This window comes from Carettochelys insculpta, chromosome 9 (assembly GCF_033958435.1).
Source record: "Carettochelys insculpta isolate YL-2023 chromosome 9, ASM3395843v1, whole genome shotgun sequence".
In the NCBI taxonomy this organism is placed as follows: Eukaryota; Metazoa; Chordata; order Testudines; family Carettochelyidae; genus Carettochelys; species Carettochelys insculpta.
The window spans coordinates 1,785,774-1,811,346 of record NC_134145.1 but is presented as its reverse complement, the minus strand read 5'-3'; the positions used below and the strand labels follow the sequence as shown (position 1 = coordinate 1,811,346).

At 45.3% G+C, this 25,573-nt stretch overlaps 1 protein-coding gene across 1 annotated transcript in view; it reads right to left on the bottom strand.

Moving 5' to 3' along the window:
• Positions 1-263: 263 nt before the first annotated feature.
• The window catches only part of KDM4A (lysine demethylase 4A), a 59,810-nt gene continuing 34,500 nt past the window's right edge, over positions 264-25,573 (bottom strand). The window contains exons 13-21 of the mRNA XM_075003565.1: positions 21,001-21,205; positions 20,608-20,684; positions 17,005-17,060; positions 14,636-14,744; positions 11,790-11,978; positions 10,846-11,016; positions 9,827-9,946; positions 2,744-2,836; positions 264-1,917 (exon numbers count right to left, since the gene is read on the bottom strand). Coding sequence (XP_074859666.1) covers positions 1,777-1,917; positions 2,744-2,836; positions 9,827-9,946; positions 10,846-11,016; positions 11,790-11,978; positions 14,636-14,744; positions 17,005-17,060; positions 20,608-20,684; positions 21,001-21,205 — 1,161 coding nt within the window. The 3' untranslated portion in view covers positions 264-1,776. The remainder of the gene's footprint in view (positions 1,918-2,743; positions 2,837-9,826; positions 9,947-10,845; positions 11,017-11,789; positions 11,979-14,635; positions 14,745-17,004; positions 17,061-20,607; positions 20,685-21,000; positions 21,206-25,573) is intronic.

The window sequence follows — 25,573 nt, the reverse complement described above, 5'->3', positions numbered from 1 at the left end:
AACTAATCATGATGAATTAAGATCCTGAGAAAATGTAAAAAGTGAAAGCCCTGACCCTTGCAGGAATCTGCCCAAATACTGATTACAAAGGGTTTTCCCCCCACACTGTAAGAGGACATCCAACAGCCAGCCTGACCACTAGAAATCTGTACTGTTGCTAGTCACATCAGCATCCCAATCCTAGAAGAGCTGTGGTATAAACAGAGAATTATTTTCACAAAAAGCTGGTCATTTATTACTTTGCTGAACAAGAGTCAGAGACACTGTACAACACCACATTTTATTGCTAATCACAAGTTGTTGCACCAGATTTCAAAATAATTTGGTTGATAGTGTTCTCATAACAAAATTGGGGGACCTGCTGTCAGTTAGGGTCTTGTGCATACAAGCTCCCCTTCCTGCAGCCACAGGGCTAAGTCAATAGAGAGATTTAAAGAAAGTAACTGAGTAGATTTGTACCAAGGGAAAATGCCCAAGCCACTCCATGCAGTTGGAAAGCAGCCAGCCACGACCTCAAATCCCCTTCCAAGTGGGAAGAAAAGCCAGACACTCCAACAGAACTGTTGCTGTAGCTTGTTAGTGCTATCCTCTGAGCTAGTCAGAGCATCTTCAGGCTACATGAAATGCCTGGCTCCTGAGCTGACAGCTTTCCACTGCTGGGACTGTAAAGTCTCACCGAAGTAGGTGTCCAATTAATGCTCTAGACTGTATTTGAAAACACAGGGCCTACGAGATGTAGCCAGACGGAACAATATGGCAGCACTTCTGCTTCTGAGTGGCACTTCACAACCATTCAGCAACCAGCACAGTTCAGTGTGTCTCTTGTAACTGGTTCCTATCCTCACACCTATTTCTCCTAGGTAAGTGCCTCTAGCAGCACAGCCACAGCTCGAGTCGAGTTGCTACAGATACTGCTGCCTTGTCACATCCAGTATTGCTGTGTTTGGCTCTCCAGGAGGACCTTTTGGTCTTTATTGCCACAGCGAAGTGTACACTCATGTACTCGTTGGGGGCTAAATGAATACTCTTGTTAGACGGCTGCACTGCAGGAGGCTCCAGACAGACTCCTATTTATAGATAGGCACAGACTATACAATTAAACACAAGTCTCGAAATATCAAACTGAGAACAAAAACTAAATGGAGGGTTAAATAGCTTGTCCGACAGGATTTGATTTTCACATTTCATCTCTTCACACAGCCACCTCCAATCCACTTGGCTCTGCGTAGCCTGAGGCTCCACCCTCAGAGGGGAGATGCTGAGAAAGAAGAAACTGAAGCTCCTCCAGACAAACACACACAAATATAAATATAAAAAGGGGTTCAATGTCAAGCACCAGTAATACTGCCTGCTTAAGGCAGATGTGGCTTTGGGGAGAGACTCCCAGAATCAGGAACATTATTCAACAAAAACCATACACTTGTATCGTCCTGCAGCTGCCAAGACTGCCGCCTGAAGTTCCCAGAAGAGTTTGCCACCTAACAATTTTGTTTCAGACAAGAACCAATGACAGACTGCTTGAGGAGCTGAGCTGTGGAAGGCAGAACTCCCAAACTTGCTTGCAGGACACTCATTCTGTGTGGGCAACTTCAAGGAGGCACCTGCTGCTGCAACTCTGAATGGGTCCCACATCCAACAGCCTCCTTTCAGCTACTGCAGGGTCATCGGTATTATAGCTCCCTTTTGTAAAACACCAGGGATTTGAAATGTCCAAGCTGTGGAGTGCTAGAATCCATCGGGAGGCTGGCATCTCTCCTTCTCTGCCATGGGCAGCGCTTACTCCATGATGGCCCGATACAGTGCAGGTTCAATGTAATCCTCCCGATAGCGCGAGTTGATGACTCTTTGTCTCTTCCGCTCTTGTTTGACCTCCTTCTCTGTGAAGATCTCTGTGAAGCGCATGTCCGAAGCAACTGACTACGAGAGTAAAGCAGGGTGAGACACTCACAGCACTGTTCAGATGAGCTGATTAGCCCACCTAGCTACCTGCTCTCCCACACTACAGAGAAAAATCACTTGGGGTCTGGGGGGAATAAGACAATTCTGCACTAGCCCAAGTGACACTGCAGCACAGAGACAAGTAGCTTAACAAGACTGCAGTCACTAGACTCACTGACATAAAGGCAACAGAGGCACAAAGGATTTGAGCCCAATGCCAAGCGGTGAAGAGATTTCAGAGGTCAGTGCAATGATGAAACTAAACACTCAGTACTGTCTGCAGCAAACTCCTGCTAGGGAGCTGGCAGAGAAATACCCACTCATCATCAACACCCCAACTCTGACCCAAGCCACTCTTCAGGCTCATTAATGAGTGTTCCACTTGAGCTAGGACAGTCAGCTGGGTGCCCAGGGCCTGCCTCTCAAGTCAGCCATGTGCTTGTGCTGTGAATGGCTGCAGTGGCGAGGGCTAGTGGAGGGATACAGGCTACAGGCACCAAGGCGATTCCCCATGCACCTCACTATTTCAGAGGCACAGGATTTCACTATCCCAGTCCCAGAGCAGCAGTGAGAAATGATGGCAGCCTACAGCCATGATATGGGCTGACATATTAAACAGCAGCAATGAAGAGTTACTGACAGCAAACATTAAACTTGCTGGGCAAATCTCATGTTCAGTGCCCACACTTGCTGTGCATTTCAATGAGTTTACTCTCATGAAGGCAGGCCACTCTCGAGGGAAGCCACATGGATATCAAGGTCATGGAGGGGACTTTTTGTACATGTGCAGAACCCTACTACTTACCAGCCTGGATTTGACTCTCTTTGGAAGCTCCTCATCAAGGGTGTACACATCATCTCTCTTGGCCATCAGCTGGGATCCATCTTCAAATTCCACCTAACACACAAATGATTCTGTTCTGCCTGAAGTCACAAGAGTCAGACCTCACCCCCACTGAGTCTCCCTGTTCAGTACCAAGCACAGCCAGAGCTCTCTCAGCGAGTTTCGAAAACACACATGCTAGCTGGCATAGCCTGAGGTCACATGTAAACACGGGAGGCTGCAGCAGTGGCATATACCTAGAACTGGGCATGGACTTTACACAAACAATAACATGGAGCAGACCAGGAAATGGCACAGCTCAGAATCCTGCCTGGGGTTAACCAAAAAGGGAATGACCAGCGTTAGGAATAGTCTCAGAACACTTGGCAATAAGCCAGCCCCTCACTAGGGAGTCTTATTCGTCAGGCAAACAGCATACTCCAATGTCCCTCAGTTGTTACCCAAGCAGCACTGTTGAGAGAAGAGGACAGGATGTACACAAGTACTCTAAAATTCATTCTGTTTTGTAAATAATCCAGCCTCCATCAGATTCACCTACAGGAACTTAAATATTGGGGCCCATTTTCAAAGACAGGTGCCAACAGCTAGGTAGTCAGATAAAAGCAGCCTGAGTTTTAGAGGTGGTTGAGCATCCAGAACTCTAAATTTCAGTAGATGCTGCTGATGCTCAGCATCTCTGAAAGTGAGGCCATTTTTGCACTGGATTATGAATTAGTATGTGTAGATACCAATGACACAGGGAAGGCTAGGAGAGAAGATCCTGGAGGCCAGGATTTAGGCTGCCAGCTAAGAGTCCTGAAATGCAGGGATGTCCATGGTAGCATTCTCTGAAATGCTTCCAGTTCTACATGCAGGGTCAGGCAGAACTTCAGGGCAAGTCTCACCTTGCAATGCCCTCCCTGCTGTGCATTTTGACAGGTCTCAGGGTACGGATGAGATAGTGTAGGAAGGAAGAGTTTAGATTAAATGGGGAAGGAGAAGTCTATGCAGGGAGGATGGGATATACCTAAAACAACATGGCACCAGACTGCTGGCACTGAAAATTAGAAAGGTTACAGAGCAGTTTTTTTAAAAAAAGAGCTGGATGAAAACCAACAAGTGTGGAAGACAACACAGGTCAGACAGAGACATCCCTTAGGGGATGGTTTATAAACAGACATTCTCTATGCCCTAGTAAAAGGGAGAGGATGGACAACAATAAAATATGGGTAAGACCAGAGGGTAAATGGTCAAATGAAAGAGTCCTGTCCAATTACAACTCAAAAGTGGTGATTTTTGGAGTGCTTAGATACCAACACTAAAGTCTAAATAATAAGATACGAGGCACTCTAGTTCATGTATTAAATAAGGATATTGATATAATAGGCCACAGAGGAGCTTGGTGGAGTGAGGATAATCAACAAGACACAGTAATACCAGGATACAAAATATCTTGGAAGGACAAAACAGGTTGCACTGATGGGAAAGTGGCATAGCATGTGAAAGTAAAGAATCAAATGAAGTAAAAATCTTAAAGTGAACCAAACTGTACCATAAAACCTCTGTGGATAATAATTCCATGCTCCAATAGTAAGACTATAGTACATAACGACCAGAATGGTGAAAACTGAAATGCTAAGGGAGATCAGAGAGGCTCAAAAAAATCAGTAATAGGGGATTTCAACTATTCCATATTGACCGGGCACATCACCTCAGGTCGAGTTAGAGGGAGAGTTTCGTGACTTCTTGGACTAGCTGGTTCTGGAACCCATAAGGGGGTCTGGGGAAAGCAAGAAGAGGCACCTCTTGATTTAGTCCTAAGTGGTGCGCAGGATCTGGTCCAAGGGACAGCTGGACTGCCTGGAAATAGGGACCATAATATAATGAAATTTAACACCCATGTGGCACGAAAAACACCAGAGCTGCTCAGTGCTGTGGCATTTAATTTCAGAAAAGGGGGATTACATAAAAATGAAGAGGTTAAACAAAAATTTAAAGGCGCAGTACCAAAAGTGAAATGCCTGCAAGCTGTAGGGAAGCTTTTCAAAGATACTATTACAGAGGCTTAACTCAAGTGTACACCCCAAATTTAAAAAAAGTACCACTGTGATTTAACCGTCAAGTAAAAGAAGCAGTGAGACAAACAGGCATAATTTAAATAGTGGATGTTAAACCCTAGTGAAGAAAACAGAAGAGAGCATAAACGCTGGCAAATGAAGAAATGTAAAAATATAATTAGAAAGGCCAAAAAAACTGAAGAACAGCTAGCCAAGAGCTCAAAAAGTAACAGCAAAAACACCACTTAATTACATCAGAAAACAGGAAGCTGCTAAACTGCCAGTGAGGCCAATGGATGATTGAAATGCTCAAGGAGCACCCAAGGACGATAAAGTTTTTGCAGAGAAACTATGTGAATTCTTTTGCATTGGTCTTCATGGATAAGGACAAGGGAGATTCCCAAACGTGAGTCATTCTGACACATCTGAGAAACTGTCCCAAATTGAGGTGAGGGAGTCTGGGACGTAGGTGGTATTCTCTTCAATCCTTCCTGTCAAAGGTAGGGGCCCAGGCAGAGACAGGATAATCCTGGAGGAGAACGCTTGGCTGTGAAAATGGTGTCACCAGCAGAGCTTTGGCTTCGTTGACCATGGGATGCTGTTACGCAAAGAACTGCTAGGCAGAGATGGCGCTCACTTTTTGAGGAGAGGGAAGACCCTATTTGGGCAGACTCGCTAATCTAGTGAGGAGGTCTTTAAACTAGGTTCGACGGGGACAGGGGAGCAAAGCCCATGGTAAGTGGAGAACATGGAAACCTGGGAGATGGGTTGGAAATGGGAGAGAGCACAGGCTACAATGGTAGAGTAAAAGGAGGGTCAGGGCAAAATTGGGAGGCAAGATCAAATCAATATCTTAGATGCCTATATACAAATGCAAGAAGTATGGGTAATAAGCAGGAAGAACTGGAAGTGCCAATAAATAACTACGACATTGTTGGCACCACAGAAACTTGGTGGGATAATACACATGATTGGAATGTTGGTATGGAAGGGTACAGCTTGCTCAGGAAGGATAGACAAGGGAAAAGGAGGAGGTGTTGCCTTATATATTTAAAATGTACAGACTTGGACTGAGGTGGAGATGGACATAGGAAACAGACATGTTGAGATCTCTGGGTTAGGCTAAAAGGGATAAAAACAAGGGTGATGTCCTGCTAGGAGTCTACTACAGGCCACCTACCCAGCTGGAAGAGGATTGTTTTCGACAACTAACAAAATCATCCAGGACCCAGGATTTGGTGGTGATGGCGACTTCAACTATCCAGATATATGTTGGGAAACTAACACAGCAGGGCAGACTATCCAATAAGTTCTTGGACTGCATTGGAGACAACCTTTTATTTCATAAGGCTGAAAAAGCTACCATGGGGAAGCAGTCCTATATTGAGAATCTGAAAGTGGAAGGCAGCTTGGGTGAAAGTGATCATGAAATCAGAGTTCACAGTTCTAAGGAAGGGAAGAAGGGAGTACAGCAAAATAGAGACAATGGATTTCAGGAAGGTGGATTTTGGTAAACTCAGAGCTGGGAGGTAGGGTCCCATGGGATGCAAGACTGAGGGGAAAAAACAACTGAGGAGAGTTGGCAGTTTTTCAAAGGGACATTATTAAGGGCCCAAAAGCAAGCTATTCCTCTGCGCAGGAAAGATAGAAAATATGGCAAAAGACCACCTTGGCTTAAGCAGGAGATCTTGCAGATCTCAAAATAAAAAACGAACCATATAAAAAAATGGAAACAAGGACAAATTACAAAGGATGCATACAGGCAAACAACACAGGAATGCAGGGGTAAGATTAGAAAGGCAAAAAACACAAAATGAGCTCAAACTAATTATGGGCATAAAGGGAAACAAGATGACTTTAGAAGCAAGAGGAAGACCAAGGATAAGCTAGGCCCACTGCTCAGTGAGGAGGGAGAAACAGTAATAGGAAACTTGGAAATGACAGAGATGCTTAATGACTTCTTTGCTCCAGTCTTCACCGAGAAGTCTGAAGAAGGAATGCCTAACACAGTGAATGCTAGTGGGAAAGAGGTAGGTTTAGAAGATAAAATAAAAAAAGAACAAGTTAAAAATCACTTTGTCTGCAAGTCACTAGGGCCTGATGAAATACCTCCTCCATCAGCTCCTTGAGTATTCTAGGATGCATCTGAGCCTTTAGCTATCATCTTTAGAAAATCATGGGAGACAGGAGAGATTCCAGAAGACTGGAAGAGGGCAAATATAGTGCCCATCTATAAAAAGGGGAATAAGAACAATGCAAGAAAGTACAGACCGGTCAGTTTAACTTCTGTGCCAGGAAAGATAATGGAGCCAGTAATTAAGGAAATCATCTGCAAACACTTGGAAGGTGGTAAGGTGATAGGGAACAGCCAGCATGGATTTGTAAAGAACAAATCATGTCAAACCAATCTGATAGCTTTCTTTGATAGTATAACGAGCCTTGTGGATAAGTGGGAAGTGGTGGAAGCGGCATACATAGATTTTCATAAGGCATTTGATACGGTCTTGCGTGATATTCTTATCAATAAACTATGCAAATGCAACCTAGATGGGGCTACTATAAGGTGAGTGCAAAACTGGCTGAATAACCATACTCAGAGAGTAGTTATTAATGGTTCTCAATCCTGCTGGAAAGGTATAATAAGTGAGGTTCCGCAGGGGTCTGTTTCGGGACTGATTCTGTCAAATATCTTCAATCAACGATTTAGATATTGGCATAGAAAGTACGCTTAAGTTTGAAAATGATACCAAGCTGGGAGGGGTTGCAACTGCTTTGGAGGATAGGGTCAGAATTCAAAATGATCTGGACAAATTGGAGAAATGGTCTAAGGTGAACAGGATGAAGTTTAATAAAGACAAATGCAAAGTGCTCCACTTAGGAAGGAACAATCAGTTTCACTCATACAGAACGGGAAGCGACTGTCTAGGAAGGAGTATGGCAGAAAGGGATCTAGGGGTTATAGGGAACCACAAGTTAAATGAGTCAGTGTGATGCTGTTGTAAAAAACAAACATGATTCTGGGATGCATTGACAGGTGTGTTGTGAGCAAGACACAAGAAGTCATTCTTCCACTCTACTCTGTGCTGGTTAGGCCTCAGTTGGAGTATTGTGTCCAGTTCTGGGCACCACATTTCAAAAAAAGATGTGGAGACATTGGAAAGGGTCCAGAAAAGAGCAACAAGAACGATCAAAGGTCTAGAGAACATGACCTATGAAGAAAGGCTGAAAGAACTGGGCTTGTTTAGTTTGGAAAAAGAGAAGACTGAGGTGGGACATGATAGTGGTTTTCAGGTATCTAAAAGCGTGTCCTAATGGAGGAGGGAGAAAACTTGTTCTTCTTGGCCTCTGAGACTAGAGCAAGAAGCAATGGGCTTAAACTGCAGCAAGGGAAGTTTAGGTTGGACATTACGAAAAAGGTCCTAACTGTCAGGGTGGTCAAACACTGGAATAAATTGCCTACAAGGTTGTGGAATCTCCGTCTCTGGAGATATTTAAGAATAGGTTAGATAAACATCTATCAGGGATTATCAGGGGTGGTCTAGATCGTACTTGGTCCTGCCATGAGGGCAGGGGGCTAGACACGATGACCTCTTGAGGTCCCTTCAAGTCCTAGTATTCTATGATTCTGTGACATTAGAGGAGGTTTTGCAACAAACAAACTAAACAGTTCTAAGTCACCAGTACCTGATAGTATTTACTGAAGAGGAGTTCTGAAAGAACTCAGATGTGAAATTGCAGAATTACTAACTCTGTTAAATCTTACTTCAGTACTTCAGTATATTGAAACTATAGTAAAGAACAGATCTACCAGACAAATACATTAACAATTCTGTGGCGGGGAAGAGTCAACATGGTTTCTGTAAAGGGAAATCATGCCTCACCAATCTACTAGAATGAGGTGGTGAACAAGCATGTATACAAAGGAGACCCAAAAGATACAGCGTATTTAGATTTCCAGACAGCCTTTAACAAGGTCCCTCACTGATGGCTCTTAAAGCAAGCTGTCATGGGATAAGAGGGAAGGTCCTCTCATGGGTCTGGAACAAGTTAAAAGAAAGGAAACAAAGGGGAAAAAACAGTGTCCATAATAGAGAAAGATAATTACTGTTGTCCCCAAGAGGTCTGTACTAGGACCAGTCCTATTCAATATATTCATAAATCTGGAGAAATGGGTAAAGTGTGAGCTGGCAAAATTTGCAGATGCAACAAATCTCCTCAAGATAGTTAAGCCCAAAGGAGACTGAAAAATGGCAAAACAATCTCACAAAACTAGGTGACTGTGCAACAAAATGGCAGATGAAATTCCATTCCGATAAATGCAAAGTAATGCACAACAGAAAACAATCCCAACTGTATTTACAAAATGATGGGAATTTAATTAGCTGTTATCACTTGAGGGAGATTTTGGAGTCATTGTTGACAGTTCCTGGAAAAACAGCCACTCAATGTGCAGCAACAGTCAAAAAAGCAAACAGAACATTGGGAATCATTAAGAAAGGAATAGATAATATCCTATTGCCGCTATACAAATCCATGGCACACCTACACCTTGAATATTGTGTGCAGATAACATCTCATCTTAAAAAAAAAAGATATTTGAATTGGAAACATTTCCTAAAGCTCAGTGCATGGAATCACTTACCTGGGTATACCAGAGATTTTTTAGTCAGAAGGGATGGAGAAAAAAACCCACTCACAAAGGATATCGTACCAAGTTATTCAGCATCTGTATATTATATAGACTGAAGTCTTAAATTTTTACTGTCATAAAAACAATCCCTTTGCCATGCTCCTTGCCTTTCTATGTGCCAGGAACAAATCCCATACGCCACGTCCTTCCTGAGTGGGATCTGATTCAGGAATTACAAAGAGTCCCAGTTTGTCTTGTCAGTAGTACCAGCGTTCTACTAAAGGGTTTCTAACACAGACAGTGGGAGAGAGTGCTGTGATGAGCATTTTATCTAAGTATTGAGAGGTGGAGCAGCACAAAGGAATAGGAGCTCTGTACCTGGTACATCTGGATGGCATGGGATGCCACAAATTTGGCTCCGTAGACTTGTCCATCTGTCCATCTGACTTGCACAACTTCTCCCTCAGCTGGAGGGCCCAGCTGAAGACAATCTCGACTCTGATGGCACAAGGAGAAAAAAGTTGGAAAAGGTGAAGGGAACGCTGACAGCTTCTTTGTATTTGCATAAAGATTTAGCAGGCCCAGAGAAATCCACTTCATTGTCATAGGGTCTCTCCTCAGGCTAACAAACCACATGATGAAAAGCACTAAGGGAGTCACAGGTGCCAGCACTAAAGCATCAGTTCACGAACACAGGATGTGCCCCACTCCCAGCCATTCAAACTGCAAACCATTTGAGAGTCAAGCTTTGTGGATTCTTTCTTTCTCCTGCCGCAACTCCAGTTAGAAACCCTGCACCCTCAGCAACAACTGCGCAAATGTTTTCTAGTTTGCCCGTCACTGACCCAATTCTCAGTCTAGCGTAGTAGCCATATGACATCCTCCAGACATCAGGTGCCTCTGAAGAGGGACCTTTCCAAGGTATTATAGGCACAGGGAATGCAAATTTATTATGTGAACAGCTCCATGCTGCTACTAACATTGCTGAAGAAGATTTGGCTATCAGTAGATAAGCCTGCATCTTCACTCTACAGGCTATGGTTCAGCCACAACTGCCTAGTTCTATATACAAAAACCCACACAACCAACCCAGGCTCTTAGATACAGAGCAGCTAACTTGGCCTGACAAAGAGGCTGAATACAACTCCCCAGAAGTCAGAAAGACGACCACCAAAAGCATATAAAAAAGAGCACTGAAAATCTGTCGTTGTCTAAGTGCAAAGAAATCTAAAACGCTGTAAGAAATTCTCGTCTCAGATGAGAGAATGTCTCAATGTATAAACTGCAATCTCCCCCTGCACATGTCAAACAGGCAGACATACACTTGCAAAATGGTGATACAGTTTCCTTGTACCACATGTTGTCTAGTGGAGCAGCTCTCTTATTTCACAACATACCACAATGTCCTCCGGATAGAGGTTGTCGCTGAAGGAGCCATCATCAAAGTTGACTTCATAGAAGGTTTCCTTTGTAAGGCTGACCACTTCACACTGATAGAAACGACCATTCTTGTGCTTGCTGATTACTATCTGCCCAGCCGAGAGATCCTGCAGTGCGGCTTTAGCTCGCTGAGGAGAAGCACAAGTTAGCTGAATGAAAGTCAATGTACTGGCACCGAACATGGGCCGTGGGAGTGAGAAGGGACTGAACTACACTGTTGTTCAGAGTTCTTAATTCTGCACAGGATCCACCCGTGACCTGATGTCAGTTTTTGAAAGCGTTTTCTCCCACACTAGTTTAAATGCTTAAAAACCCAAAGCCTGTCTGATGCCGTGACCAAGATGTTCTGGTGGACTCCACAGGCCCCCTAGGGAGGTACAGGCTCTCACTCTTTAGAGTAGGTTCCTCAAGACAATTTGAGGACTTTGCAAGAAGCCTGCTAGAGACTCATCTCACCTAGAAAGATGCAGTGAATCTGGGAGAAGGACTGCATGGGAACATTACCCACTGGTTGGTCAGCAAAACATGCTCTTCCACTCAGATCCCAGGACCAACTCTGCACATTAGAGTAAGTTAATTCATGCACACAGGTTAGCTATTCCTTCTCAGCATAGCTGCAGGAGAGGGCGTTTCAGTCAGTCGCTTTATAGACAAAGCTGAAAGCAGAGCAAAGTGACTCGCCAAAAGCCATATGCAGTCAGCAGCAAAACTGAGTTCAGGGCTCAGTTCTTGGCATGGGAGCCAAGGTCACTACACTATGCTAGATAAAATTCACATGAAGTTCTATCAAAGACATTTCTTCATCCACCCTACCTCTCTAGCACAGCCTAAAGCTTCTCAGTTTGCCTTGATACTCCGGCTACCCCAGAACAAATCCTAGTTGTACCCCCCCAACACTTACCTCTGCCTGGGATGGGATCTTATGCCTAAAGCAGGTGATGAAGACAACAAACGGCCAGTCATCAGGCTGCATCATGACTCCAGCTGCTTGAGCACAGCTGACATGAAAAGACGTAGGACAGCGACCATGAGAGCACTGCACACAGCAACCTGCAATTCTCTTCCTCCGCTTCTTACAGAAGATGCATTTCTGCAGACAGGAAACTACAGATCACTGCTCAGGATTGGCTCTCCCCAGGCAAAATGCTGACAGGCTCCCCCAGTGTTAGTAATAAAAAACGGTATTTACACAACAATATTTCAGTTACTCTCAATTCCGTAAAGGCACCATGCCATATCACACACCGGAGACAGGAGGACACTTATTTGTTTTATTTGGTGACAGGGCTGGTATCTCAGGAATTACAAACAGGGACACAGGCAAAAAAGTGTCTACAATATACCAATGCAACAAGCTTAACAGCAAAACATGTATCGCAATGTCTGTAGAGGAAGGTAACTAATATCAATGATAAAAGTGAAAAAGCTCACTGCAATTCCTGGCTGTAATAGGCCATAGGCCTAGAAACACACTATACCCAAGGACTGCACAGAACAAGAGACAGAATTGCAGAAGGGAGGAGAACAGACTTTTTATGGATGAAGATTCTAGAACCTTCCCCCTAAAGTCAGGAGGCTGAATTTAGGCCAGCTGGTTTGTGGTAACTGACACATATCTTAAAGCAGGATTGAGCAAAGGGAGGGAAAGGCTCTAAAATGTAAGTGGTCCAGCCTGGAAGTCCTACATCTACAATGAAAATCAACATACAGCTGATTAATAGGTCTCACCTTGTATGCCTCAAACCACTGAAGGTTTTTCCGTAACAAAGTGGAACAGTTCATTGTCACATTTTTAGGAACAGGGATTTGGAGGGTAAACAGATTAAATGATTATGAAGCACTCCGAGATCAACTGATGAAAAATGATATATAAGAATTGACAAAGTATTTGCACATTCTCCTAATTCCATCAGACTCATGTAGCTGCACTGTAAAGGCAAAAGCCACCCAAGACTCAGGCTAATTAGCAGGACTCGTGCAGAATAAGCTTCCTCAGATGGGACAAACACCTCAATGAAGTCACCTCAGATGATCCTTTGAGGACTAAAAAATGTGCTGGACAGTGGCTTCCCCTCTCTTATGCTGCTTTTCCTGTGGTTCCAAGTCCACTGGTCAAATCCCACCCTACCTGTTCTGCTAGCGCTGCACTGGATTGCACTTTATTTACAGGCCAAATACCAGTGGTACATTCTGATCAGTTCTTCAACCTTACCGCCACTAGGAAAATACACTGGAATAGCTACAACACTTCAGCTAGCACTGAGTAAAAAGTTTATCCTTAGTACTAAGAAGAACAGTAGTTTTAAAAATGCACGTGGAACTCTCCACTGCGTCTTAGGGACTCTGTAATAGGTAGTCTCAAATTCAAAAGGTACAAAAGGATTTTTCCTAAAACAAAATTTCTCCAAATTCATGCTGGCTTCTGTCCAATTCAAGCATTCTGCCCATAAGATTCTGCAGGCCATATACAACCCCCAGGTATACTGGGGAAGAGTTTTGCAGTGGAACTTAGCAGACAGCTCTAGGTGTTTAGGGGGAAGGAAGAGAGCACAGCCATCTCTTCCTCCTTGTAACTGTTTGAATTCTGGCAAGCAAACAGCCAAAACAAGCTGGTTACTGAAGGGCACAGCTGGGACTGATAACAAGGAGATGATACGGCTAAATAAGATGATTTTCATAGTAGAAAACACATTAAGCTTCATACCTTCTGTTAGTTCTGTTAGCCATGACTGTATAGGCTAACAGCACATTTGATGGCAGGACGGAGTCAAAAACCTGGAAGTCCTTGACAGAGCAGGAACCATAAGCAATGAGGCCATGATTCTGAAAGCCCAGCTTCGCTGGACAGGGCACGTCATATAAACGGAGTAGTCAAGAACCCCTAGGCAACTTCTCTGTGGTGAGCTCTCCCAGGGCAAAGAAAATCAAGGTAAGAGTGGCAAGAGGTAAAAGGCTGCGTGAAGGACAACATTGCTCATGCTGGATTTCAGCCACAGCAGCTAGAGCAGCACGTGGAAGACCAAACAGGCTGGCGTGCTCTCGTACGACACGCATATAACTAACTTCGAAGAGCAGTGACGCTTACACCTGATTGATGCTTGTGAGAGGACAAAAGCAAAAGCAGCAGCCATACCGACAGAGTCGGGACAACTCCCTTGCCCCCACTGTGAACGCCCACGCCATTAAAGGCTTGGGAACCTCAGCCACATGCGAGTCCACAACCGATAAGCCTGTGCAAGCTCAAGATGTTATTGGACACAATGGACCACCAAGGAAGGAATGATGTGATATAGCTGTGAAAAGCACAGCTCCCTCTTTCTGGATTGAGGGAACTCACTCCTTTACAGAGAAGAGGATGAAGGGGTAATTTAACATTCTCTAAACTGGAGTTTGTAGGTAAGCTAAACAGACCAGCTCTTATTTTATATAGCATGCCTAGAGATTTCTGCATAAAACAGCAACATGTTACTGCGCTATGTACTCAAATCACTAGTTAAATTACAAGACTCTACACTGATTCCTTTGCTAAATCTAACTTCAGATAATTGCCATGCTCGGTGTTAAAACCCAAGAACAAAGCTAGACTTTGGAGGGTAGGAAGTATTTTATCTGGATTTGTTTAGCAGCCCACCTACCATCAGAGTTCAGGTTTGTTCTTACCTCTGACACAGGGACATTGTTTCCTTCACCCAGACAGGACTCCAGTGAAAGCAAAAAGCCTTACAGTGAATCCCAGATGTTGCTTACCAGTCGGAAGCGCTGTAGGGGGATTTTGCTAACATCCACTGGACTGCGCTCTGCAATATTCACAAATTTTGCCTCCAGCACAGCAACAGCACACATCACATGGACCCACCTGCCAGAATTGGAGAGAAGAAGTCAGCAGACACTAGAGAAAGACTGTTGGGAATTTAAGCAAGTTTAGTGTTAAAGCATAGCAGACTGGCAACCATCCCCGCCTCCCTCACATTAGCTGTGACAAAGGAGACATCTAGGCACAAAAGAAGACTTCCTTCTAATCAGTTTTTGGTCTTTCCACTGAGATCAGCAGGGAAGCAACTGAGTGTGACTTGTACCTGCAACACAAATACAACGAGGACACAGGCCCTACCAACATGTCTCACTCAGGCCACAGAACTGTCAGACAGTAACTACTTAATCATCCTGACCTGGTTTCAAAAGAATGACCTAATGCTCAAATATCAGAGAGGTAGCTGTGTTAGCCTATAAGGTGCCATGGGACTTCTTGTTCTCGAAGATACAAGCTAACAGACATTTTGGAGCATAAGCTTTCGTGGGTAAAGACACACTTCATCAGATGCATCTCCAAAATGTCTGTTAGCCTATAAGGTGCCACGGGACTTCTTGTTGTTCTCTAATGCTCAAAGGCACCATAAAGCCACTTCCAGAGCTTTCAGGCCAAGTTGTCATAAATTACCTGCTTCGCACTGTAAGTTGAGAATCAGATACTAGTATATTTTGCATCCAAGAACTTGATACGCATGAGCCAAATTAATATGCATCCTTTCCCATAGGCCTCATGCTGTAGCTATCGGAGGCCAGCCTTCAGCCAGAACATACTGCACTGCAAGAGGGCTCCATTGCCTCAAGCCAGCCAAGGGTAATCTGCGAAAGTCAAAGGAAGCTTTGTGGCTGTCCGGTGACGCAGATGCCTCCAGCCAAGTCCCAAGGTGCAGACACTAGCAGTGGAAAATTAGACACAGTCCATTGGCAGACATGACGCACTGGAACTTTGGGTTGCTTTATGGGGCATGAGCTCTCTTTAACCGTGGCATTGAGTCCTGACCCCTCACACAGCTCTGGGAACCAAAGTCAATTTTACATAATCAGAGGCTGAACAGTTAATAGTTGTCACAAGCTTGGGATGGGGAATTCCCTGGGGAGTCCGGGAATGGCCGTGGGCCTCTGTTACTCTGCATCAGCCACCCAAGCTTTGGTGCATTATGCACCATGTGCTCACATCCTCAACTACTTTACGTATATGTTAGCCACTATCCACATCAACCCAGTAAGCCCAGCTGGAAGATGCTGTTAGTTTCTACATTAGGGGTGGGGATCTTTTCACGTGTGGGGGCTGCTGACCCATAGACAAATGAGTCAGATAAGAACATAAGAATGGCCATACTGGGTCAGACCAAAGGTCCATCCAGCCCAGTATCCCGTCTGCCGACAGTGGCCAATGCCAGGTGCCCCAGAGAAGGAGAACAGAAAACAATGATCAAGTGATTTATCTCCTGCCATCCATCTCCTGCCCTCGTACTGAAGGCTGGGGCACCATACTTTATCCCTGGCTAATAGCCATTTATGGACCTAACCTGCAAAAATTTATCAAGCTCTTTTTTAAACCCTAATAGAGTCCTGGCCTTCACAGCCTTCTCTGGCAAGGAGTTCCACAGGTTGGCTGTGCGCTGTGTGAAGAAAAATTTCCTTTTTTCTTGGTACCATACAAGTGAGAAACAAAACAAACCCGTCATTGATGTGGCCCCCAACCATAGGCGCGCCAAGGCTATGGGGTCTGGGTATGAGGGAGGGTGAAGAAACAGGCTGGGAATTGGGTGCTCAGGGTGGGAGGGGGTATAGGAACAGGCTAGGGGTATGTGTCTGGGTGGGAGTAAAGTGCAAGTGAGTTTGGCGTGCGTGGTCTGGAAGGAAGGGGTGGGAGTCTGGATAGGAGGGGCTGCAGGAGTGCTAGAGGGGTGCAGGGCCTGGGTGATGGAGGTGTAGCTTACCTGCTTACCCCAGATGCGCATAGCTCTGGGCCCCATCCCTCTGTGCCTAGGTCCTACCCTGACTGGCTGGCCAATCACACCAGCAGTAGGACGCCTCTGGGAAGTACAGGCGAGGGTGGTGCTGTTTCCCCCAGCAGCAGCAATGCCTTGCCAAATTGCCTCCTACCCCAGTGCCCCCTCAGGCTGTGGACTGGATGCCATGGAGGGGAGCCCCAAGCCTGGCGGTCTGGATCTGAACCCAGGGCCAGGTGTTCCCACCCTGCTCTACATCATCTCTGCCACACACACACTACACAATGCATTTAACCTTGTACGTGCTCATGTGCTAAGTTGCTCTACGATGAATGGCCAAGCTAGACTACTCACTTGTCATCGTTGGCTCTCTGCAGCGCACCTCCTCGCAACGAACACAAGCAGCAGTCCTGCCACAAGAAAATGAGGGACCATGTTATCGGACTGCAAGTGAAGCAGTAAGCTTGCGACAGCCACACTGTAAGAACACATTCACAGGAGTAACTCCTTGTTACTGATTAGCACCCTGATACAATCACTTCGCAGAGGACAGTCTATTCAGAACTATCAACACCTTCCAGCTTTTGAGAAGTGGACCAGCCTCAAATTTCTAGATACCTACAGAGGTACAGTAAACTAACAAGAGCTATCCTGAAGATGGGTGGGAGAAACACTACGGGAGCCACCTTTATGAGCTCATAACAGAACAAAAGCGTCTCCCAGCTACACATAGCTGAAGCCAGGAACAAACAACTCTGGTTGGTGCAATTCAAGGGATAGCCCTGGGAGAGATGCAGTGGTCCCTTTCGTCAGTGTAGAGCCCATGATGCTTTCTGAGAGAACCTGCTACCTTCCTCCTTACTGAGTCCCATTTCAGTATCAACTGCCACTGCTCACCAACAAGTTAACTGCATTTTGCAGAGCAGAAGATGTCATATACAAGGAGAGATCAGAGACAAACAGAAAACTGCATTCCTACAGAACTTCCCTTCTCCAACCTCCACAACCATCTGAATCATTGCACTGGACTGTTAGTTCTTTAAGCCAAGAGACACTGACTCAAAAGACCACATAGCAGGGAATTACACTCTGGAGGGGTTCTCTAAATCAGAGGAGAGTAAACTTTTTACATTGGGCCCCACTTTTTGTCCCTGCAATTAACAGTCCCCACCCCCACCTGGATGGCCCTGGAAGCGAGCAGTCTCCCAGAAGGGACATGTTGCGCTCCCTCAGCAATACTAGATGACGGAAGCCTCCGGGGCAAGGGAAACAGTGGATAAAATCAGCTTTCTGAATGCCACTTCCTCTTTTGAAAAACTTGTTTTATTTCATTCAAGGAAGAGAGACCAGTAAAAAAAAAAAAGTTAAAAATGTCTTTTTCATCAGTTCGACCCATGGGATCATTTCTCTGACCCTGGTACTAAACAAAAAGAAGTTGATAGCAATAGTGCTAGTTTTGTAACTTATGCTGTTTCTTACTATAAGGGATTCTCAGTAGCAACGAAACTTTAAAACAAATTATGGTCCTCTCTCTTTATATCAGACTCTCAGAAGCTCCAAAGCAAGCCCAGCCCAGGATGCCTCCAGGAGTTAAGTCTGAACATGACTTATAAAACAGCATTAGTATTTGTAAAGCAGAGTTCCTGATGGATATAGTATACTTAGCTTTCCAGAAGCCTTTGACAAGGTCCCTTACCAAAGGCTCTTATGTCAATTAAGTTGTCATGGGTAAGAGGGAAGATCCTTTCATGGATTGAGAATTGGTTAAAAGACAGGAAACAAAGGGTAGGAACAAATAACGGATTTTGATAATGGAGAGGGGTAACTAGTGGTGTTCCCCAAGAGTCAGCCCTAGGACCAATCCTATAAGTGATATGGACAAAGGAATAAACTGTGAAGTGGCAAAGCTGCAGTCAATATCAAGCTGCTCAAGATAGTTAAGATCAAAGCAGACTGAAGAACTTCAAAAGGACCTCATAATACTGAGTGATTGGGCAAAAAAATGGCAAATGAAATTTCATGTGGATAAATGTAAAGTAATGCACATTGGAAAAAATAACCCCAACAATACATACATATGATGGGGGCTAATTTAGCGACCACTAATCAGGAAGGAGATCTTGGAGTCATCTTCACTGAAAACATCCACAGTGTGCTGTGGCAGTCAAAAAAACAAAGAGGATGTTAGGAATCACTAAAAAAGGGATAGAGAATAAGACTGAGAATATCTTATTGCCCTTATGTAAAACCATGGCATGCCCACATCTTGAATAATGTGTCCAGATGTGGTCACCTCATCTCAAAAACGGTGTATTGGCACTAGAAAAGGTTCAGAAAAGGGCAAGTAAAATGATTAGGGGTTTGGAACGGGTCCCCTACACAGGTAGATTAAAGAGACAGGGACTTTTCAGCTTAGAAAAGAGGAGACTAAGGGAGAATATGATAGAGGTGTATAAAATTGAGTGGCGTGGAAAAAGTGAACAAGTTATTTACTTGTTCCCATAACATAAAAACCAAATGAAATAGACAGTAGGTTTAAAACAAAAGGAACTTCTTCACACAGTCAAAAATGCAGAACTCCTGGACAGAAGAGGCTCTGAAGGCTAGGACTATAACAGGGTTTAAAAAGAGCGAGATACATTGATGGAGGTAGGTCCGTTAATGACTATTAGCCAGGATGGGTAAGGAGTGGTGTCCCTGGTCTCTGTCAGAAGCTGGAGATGGACGGCAGGAGAGAGATCATTACCTGTCCAGTTCACTCCCCCTGGGCACCTGACATTGGCCACTGTCAGCAGACAGGATACTGAGCTAGAATGTCCTTTGGTCTTAGCCAGTATGGCTGTTCTTACATTCTTCTGATGGAGCTTCAGCCCAAAGACAGCGCTTGGGAGATCTCAACGTGCTGCTGAAGGGGGGCTTAACTTTTCCTGCTGGCCCTGCTGGGTGACAGCAGGGACCGAGTGGCTTGCAAGTGCTCATCCAGTCTGGCCTGGGAGCTGAGCTGTCAATTCTGCATAGAATGTGAAGCCTTCCTGCTTCTCTAACCACATTGTCCCCCCCAGCCTCTCCTGCTGGCAGTTGCAAGCAGAGCCTTTTTTAAGGCATGGAGCAAGCTGTGTGCAGTGGGAAGCTATGACAGTGTGTCAGGGAACCTCTGACCCTGCATCCCCATCCACAGCCAGATGCGACTCTCAGCCAGCCAGTAGAGTAGAATGTTTTATTGCTTCTCAGAGACACAGCATAGCACAGGAGCTAGGGAAGGCAGCCCTATTCCTTTTCGGGGGTAGGGCTCCAGGGCCCCAAACCCCACTTTCCTGCTCCCAGTCTGCTGTGCTCATCCTACCCAACCGAGACTCACTCCACTCCCAGGCCCTACCCTGCAGGCTGGTGGCTGTGCCCGCCTATCTTCTTTGGTGTCTCCCTGGAAACAGGCTTCTTATCTGCTCAGGCTGGGACTAAGTGTCTGGGCCAATACACATGTGGGGTAAATCATCAGGAATCAAAACAAAGCCAAAAGAGAACACTGGACTACAAAACAGACAGCACCCCCAGACGTCACATTGGGCCTTTTGTAAGGCATGGGACGGGCTGTGTGCAGTGGGAAACCTCTCCTGAACACTCAGCCACTCTTCACTTCCCTGCAGAAGGGTCCTGGAGCAAGGCCACACCCTCCTGCCAGGAGACCAAGCATGAGCTGTTGCTTCAGGGAAAAAAAGCAGGAGACAGATCCCACAGAGATTTCACACCCCGATCCCTGCTCTATATTACAGCCTTATTACAAAGAAGTAGAAGACACCGTACAATGAACATTTCAGGAAGAGCTCAAACAGGGTCTTCATCTGACCTTGCTCTCAGTCCTCCATGGGCTCTACGTAGCTTGGATACCTGACTGACTAACAGGATCCTGGAGGCCTTAAAGAGAAAGGGAAGTGGGGCTTCTACAAGGCATTTTCTTACCTCTTCTAAAGCATTCGCTGTACACCTGGAGCACATCCAGTCTTCAGTGGCCTTGTCAGGAGACACACCATAACAGCCTATAAATGAAAACAAGCTGCTTAGGGAAACAGCACTGTCTTCATCTTGAAGGTATCTCACTTTGGAGATCAAAGATGGAGGGTTAAAATTACAGCCATTGGGCTCTACTTCATCTCTGAACCTCAGGTTTGCCCATACACCACTGGCACCTCACCATTCACAAGGCCTTGTGTTGCAGGGCTCCATTATCCATCTTGATGGATGGAATGAGTTCTTTACTACAGCTCACACGAACTGGTAGGTAGAACTGTTACCATGCACAGGATCAGACTGAAGAACAAATTAGTGCCTAGTCTGGAGTTTGGCTGTACTCACTAGCATGAACACAGACTTTGCACTTTTTGCAAGTGATCAGGATACTGGTTCCATCTTCCTCCAGGTAAGGGGTTGAGAGACTGAGGTCAGTGCTGCAGCCAGTTGCAGTGAAGCACATCTCAGGAATCAGAGGCTTGCTTCGGACATTCCTGGTGGCAGTACTTGGAGCAACTCCAGAGCTCTGACCATGACCACCACATTCTGCCTATGAAATTGAGGTAGGGAACAAAGATGCCTTTTATCAGGAATACTGAAAACTTCAGATTTCCCTCTCACATTATTAGTCTTACCACCAGCTTCATGGGAAGGAAGCACCAGAAAAGGATAACTGCTACACAGCAGCAAGCTAATGATCAGATCAACTTTACTTCTTTTATCACTCAGAACATGACCCCATCTTTAAAGAAAAGCACAAAACATAAGAAAAGAAGGGCTCTACTGGATCAGACCAACTGTCCTCCAGGCCAGTACATTATCTGCTGACAGTGGCCAATGCCAGGTGGTGCCAAGAGAATGAACATAACATAGCATAACATAAGAATGGCCATACTGGGTCAGACCAAAGGTCCATCCAGCCCAGTATCCCGTCTGCCGACAATGGCCAATGCCAGGTGCCCCAGAGAAGGAGAACAGAAGACAATGATCAAGTGATTTATCTCCTGCCATCAATCTCCTGCCTTTGTACTGAAGGCTAGGGCATCATACTTTATCCCTGGCTAATAGCCATTTATGGACCTAACCTGCAAAAATTTATCAAGCTCTTTTTTAAACCCTAACAGAGTCCTGGCCTTCACAGCCTCCTCCGCCAAGGAGTTCCACAGGTTGACTGTGCACTGTGTGAAGAAAACTTCCTTTTATTAGTTTTGAACCGAATACCCATCAATTTCATTTGGTGTCCCCTAGTTCTTGTATTATGGGAAAAGGTAAATAATTTTTCTATATTCACTTTCTCCACACCATTCATGATTTTATATACCTCTATCATATCGCCCCTCAATCGCCTCTTTTCCAGACTGAAAAGTCCCAGTCTCTCTAGCCTCTCCCCATATGGGACCCGTTCCAAACCCCCTAATCATCTTAGTTGCCCTTTTCTGAACCTTTTCTAATGCCAGTATGTCTTTTTTGAGGTGAGGAGACCACATCTGCACGCAGTACTCAAGATGTGGGCATACCATAGTTTTATATAGGGGAAGTATGATATCTTGTGTCTTATTATCTATCCCTTTTTTAATAATTCCTAACATCCTATTTGCTTTACTAACTGCCGCTGCACACTGCGTGGAGGTCTTCAGAGAAGTATCCACTATAACTCCAAGATCCCTTTCCTGATCTGTCGTAGCTAAATTTGACCCCATCATGTTGTACGTGTAATTTGGGTTATTTTTTCCAATGTGCATTACCTTACACTTACCCACATTAAATTTCATTTGCCATTTTGCTGTCCAATCACTCAGTTTGCTGAGATCTTTTTGTAGTTCTTCACAATCCCTTTTGGTTTTGACTGTCCTGAACAACTTGGTGTCATCTGCAAACTTTGCCACCTCACTGCTTACCTCATTTTCTAGATCGTTGAACAGGATCGGTCCCAGGACTGACCCCTGGGGAACGCCACTAGTTACCCACCTCCATTGTGAAAATTTACCATTTATTCCAACCCTTTGTTTTCTGTCTTTTAACCAATTCCCGATCCATGAACGGAGCTTTCCTCCTATCCCATGACCGCCCAATTTACATAAAAGCCTTTGGTGTGGGACCGTGTCAAAGGCTTTCTGGAAATCTAGGTATATTATGTCCACTGGGTGCCCCTTGTCCGCATGTTTATTAACCCCTTCAAAGAATTCTAATACATTAGTTAGACACGACTTCCCTCTGCAGAAACCATGTTGACTTTTGCCCAACAATTCGTGCTCTCCTACGTGCCTTGCAATTTTATTCTTTACTATTGTTTCTACTAATTTGCCTGGTACTGGTGTTAGACTTATCGGTCTATAATTGCCAGGGTCTCCTCTGGAGCCTTTTTTAAATATTGGCGTTATATTGGCCGTCTTCCAGTCATTGGGTACCGAAGTGGATTTAAAGGATAGGTTACAAACCACTGTTGTTAACTCCGCAATTTCACATTTGGAGTTCTTTCAGAACCCTTGGGTGAATACCGTTTGGTCCTGGAGACTTGTTACTATTCAGCTTAACTCCAAAACCTCCTCTAATGTCACTTCAATCTGGGAGAGTTCCTCAGATTTGTCACCTAAAAAGGCTGGCTCAGATTTAAGAACCTCTGTAACACCCTCAGCCGTGAAGACTGAAGCAAAGAAATCATTTAATCGCTCCGCAATGGCACTGTCTTCCTTGATCGCTCCTTTTATATCTTTATCGTCCAAGGGCCCCACTGCTTTTTTAGCGGGCTTCCTGCTTCTAATGTATTTAAAAAACATTTTACTATCGTTTTTTGAATTTTTGGCTAGCTGTTCCTCAAAATCTTTTTTGGCTTTTCTTACGACATTATGGCTACGTCTACACGTGCACCCAACTTCGAAATAGCTTATTTCGATGTTGCGACATCGAAATAGGCTATTTCGATGAATAACGTCTACACGTCCTCCAGGGCTGGCAACGTCGATGTTCAACTTCGACGTTGCTCAGCCCAACATCGAAATAGGCACAGCGAGGGAACGTCTACACGCCAAAGTAGCACACATCGAAATAAGGGAGCCAGGCACAGCTGCAGACAGGGTCACGGGGCGGACTCAACAGCAAGTCGCTCCCTTAAAGGGCCCCTCCCAGACACACTTTCATTAAACAGTGCAAGATACACAGAGCCAACAACTAGTTGCAGACCCTGTATATGCAGCACGGACCCCCAGCTGCAGCAGCAGCAGCCAGAAGCCCTGGGCTAAGGGCTGCTGCCCACGGTGACCACAGAGCCCTGCAAGGGCTGGAGAGAGAGTATCTCTCAACCCCACAGCTGATGGCCGCCATGGAGGACCCCGCTATTTCGATGTTGCGGGACGCGGATCGTCTACACGTCCCTACTTCGATGTTGAACGTCGAAGTAGGGCGCTATTCCCATCCGCTCATGGGGTTAGCGACTTCGACGTCTCGCCGCCTAACGTCGATTTCAACTTCGAAATAGCGCCCAACACGTGTAGACGTGACGGGCGCTATTTCGAAGTTACTGCCGCTACTTCGAAGTAGCGTGCACGTGTAGACGCAGCCTATGACACTTAATTTGGGAGTGTTTGTGTTCCTTTCTATTTTCCTCACTAGGATTTGACTTCCACTTTTTAAAAGCTGCCCTTTTCTCTCTCACTGCCTTTTTAACATGGCTGTTAAGCCATGGTGGTTCTTTGTTAGGTCTCTTAGGCTACGTCTACACGTGCACCCAACTTCGAAATAGCTTATTTCGATGTTGCGACATCGAAATAGGCTATTTCGATGAATAACATCTACACGTCCTCCAGGGCTGGCAACGTCGATGTTCAACTTCGACGTTGCTCAGCCCAACATCGAAATAGGCACAGCGAGGGAACGTCTACACGCCAAAGTAGCACACATCGAAATAAGGGAGCCAGGCACAGCTGCAGACAGGGTCACGGGGCGGACTCAACAGCAAGTCGCTCCCTTAAAGGGCCCCTCCCAGACACACTTTCATTAAACAGTGCAAGATACACAGAGCCAACAACTAGTTGCAGACCCTGTATATGCAGCACGGACCCCCAGCTGCAGCAGCAGCAGCCAGAAGCCCTGGGCTAAGGGCTGCTGCCCACGGTGACCACAGAGCCCCGCAAGGGCTGGAGAGAGAGTATCTCTCAACCCCCCAGCTGATGGCCGCCATGGAGGACCCCGCTATTTCGATGTTGCGGGACGCGGATCGTCTACACGTCCCTACTTCGATGTTGAACGTCGAAGTAGGGCGCTATTCCCATCCCCTCATGGGGTTAGCGACTTCGACGTCTCGCCGCCTAACGTCGATTTCAACTTCGAAATAGCGCCCAACACGTGTAGACGTGACGGGCGCTATTTCGAAGTTACTGCCACTACTTTGAAGTAGCGTGCACGTGTAGACGCAGCTTTACTGTGTTTTTTTATTTGGGTTATACATTTACGTTGGGCCTCTAGTATGGTGTCTTTAAACAGCTTCCATACAGCTTCCAGGGATTTTAGTTTAGTTACTCTACCTTTCAGTTTCTGTCTAACTAGCTTCCGCATTTTAGTGTAATTCCCCTTTTTGAAATTAACTGCCGGAGTGTTTGACCGCTGAGGTGTTCTTCCCAACACAGGAATATTATATTGTGGTCACTATTTCCAAGCGGTCCAGTAACAGTTACCTCTTGGACCAGATCCTGCGTTCCAGTCAGGACTAGAGCGAGAATTGACTCTCCCCTTGTGGGTTCCTGTACTAGCTGCTCCAAGAAGCAGTCATTTAAGGCATCAAGAAATTTAATCTCTGAATCCCATCCTGAGGTGACATGTACCCAATCAATATGGGGATAACTGAAATCTCCTGTTATTACTGTGTTTTTTATTTTGATAGCCTCTCTAATCTCCCTTAACATTTCAGCATCACTATCACTGT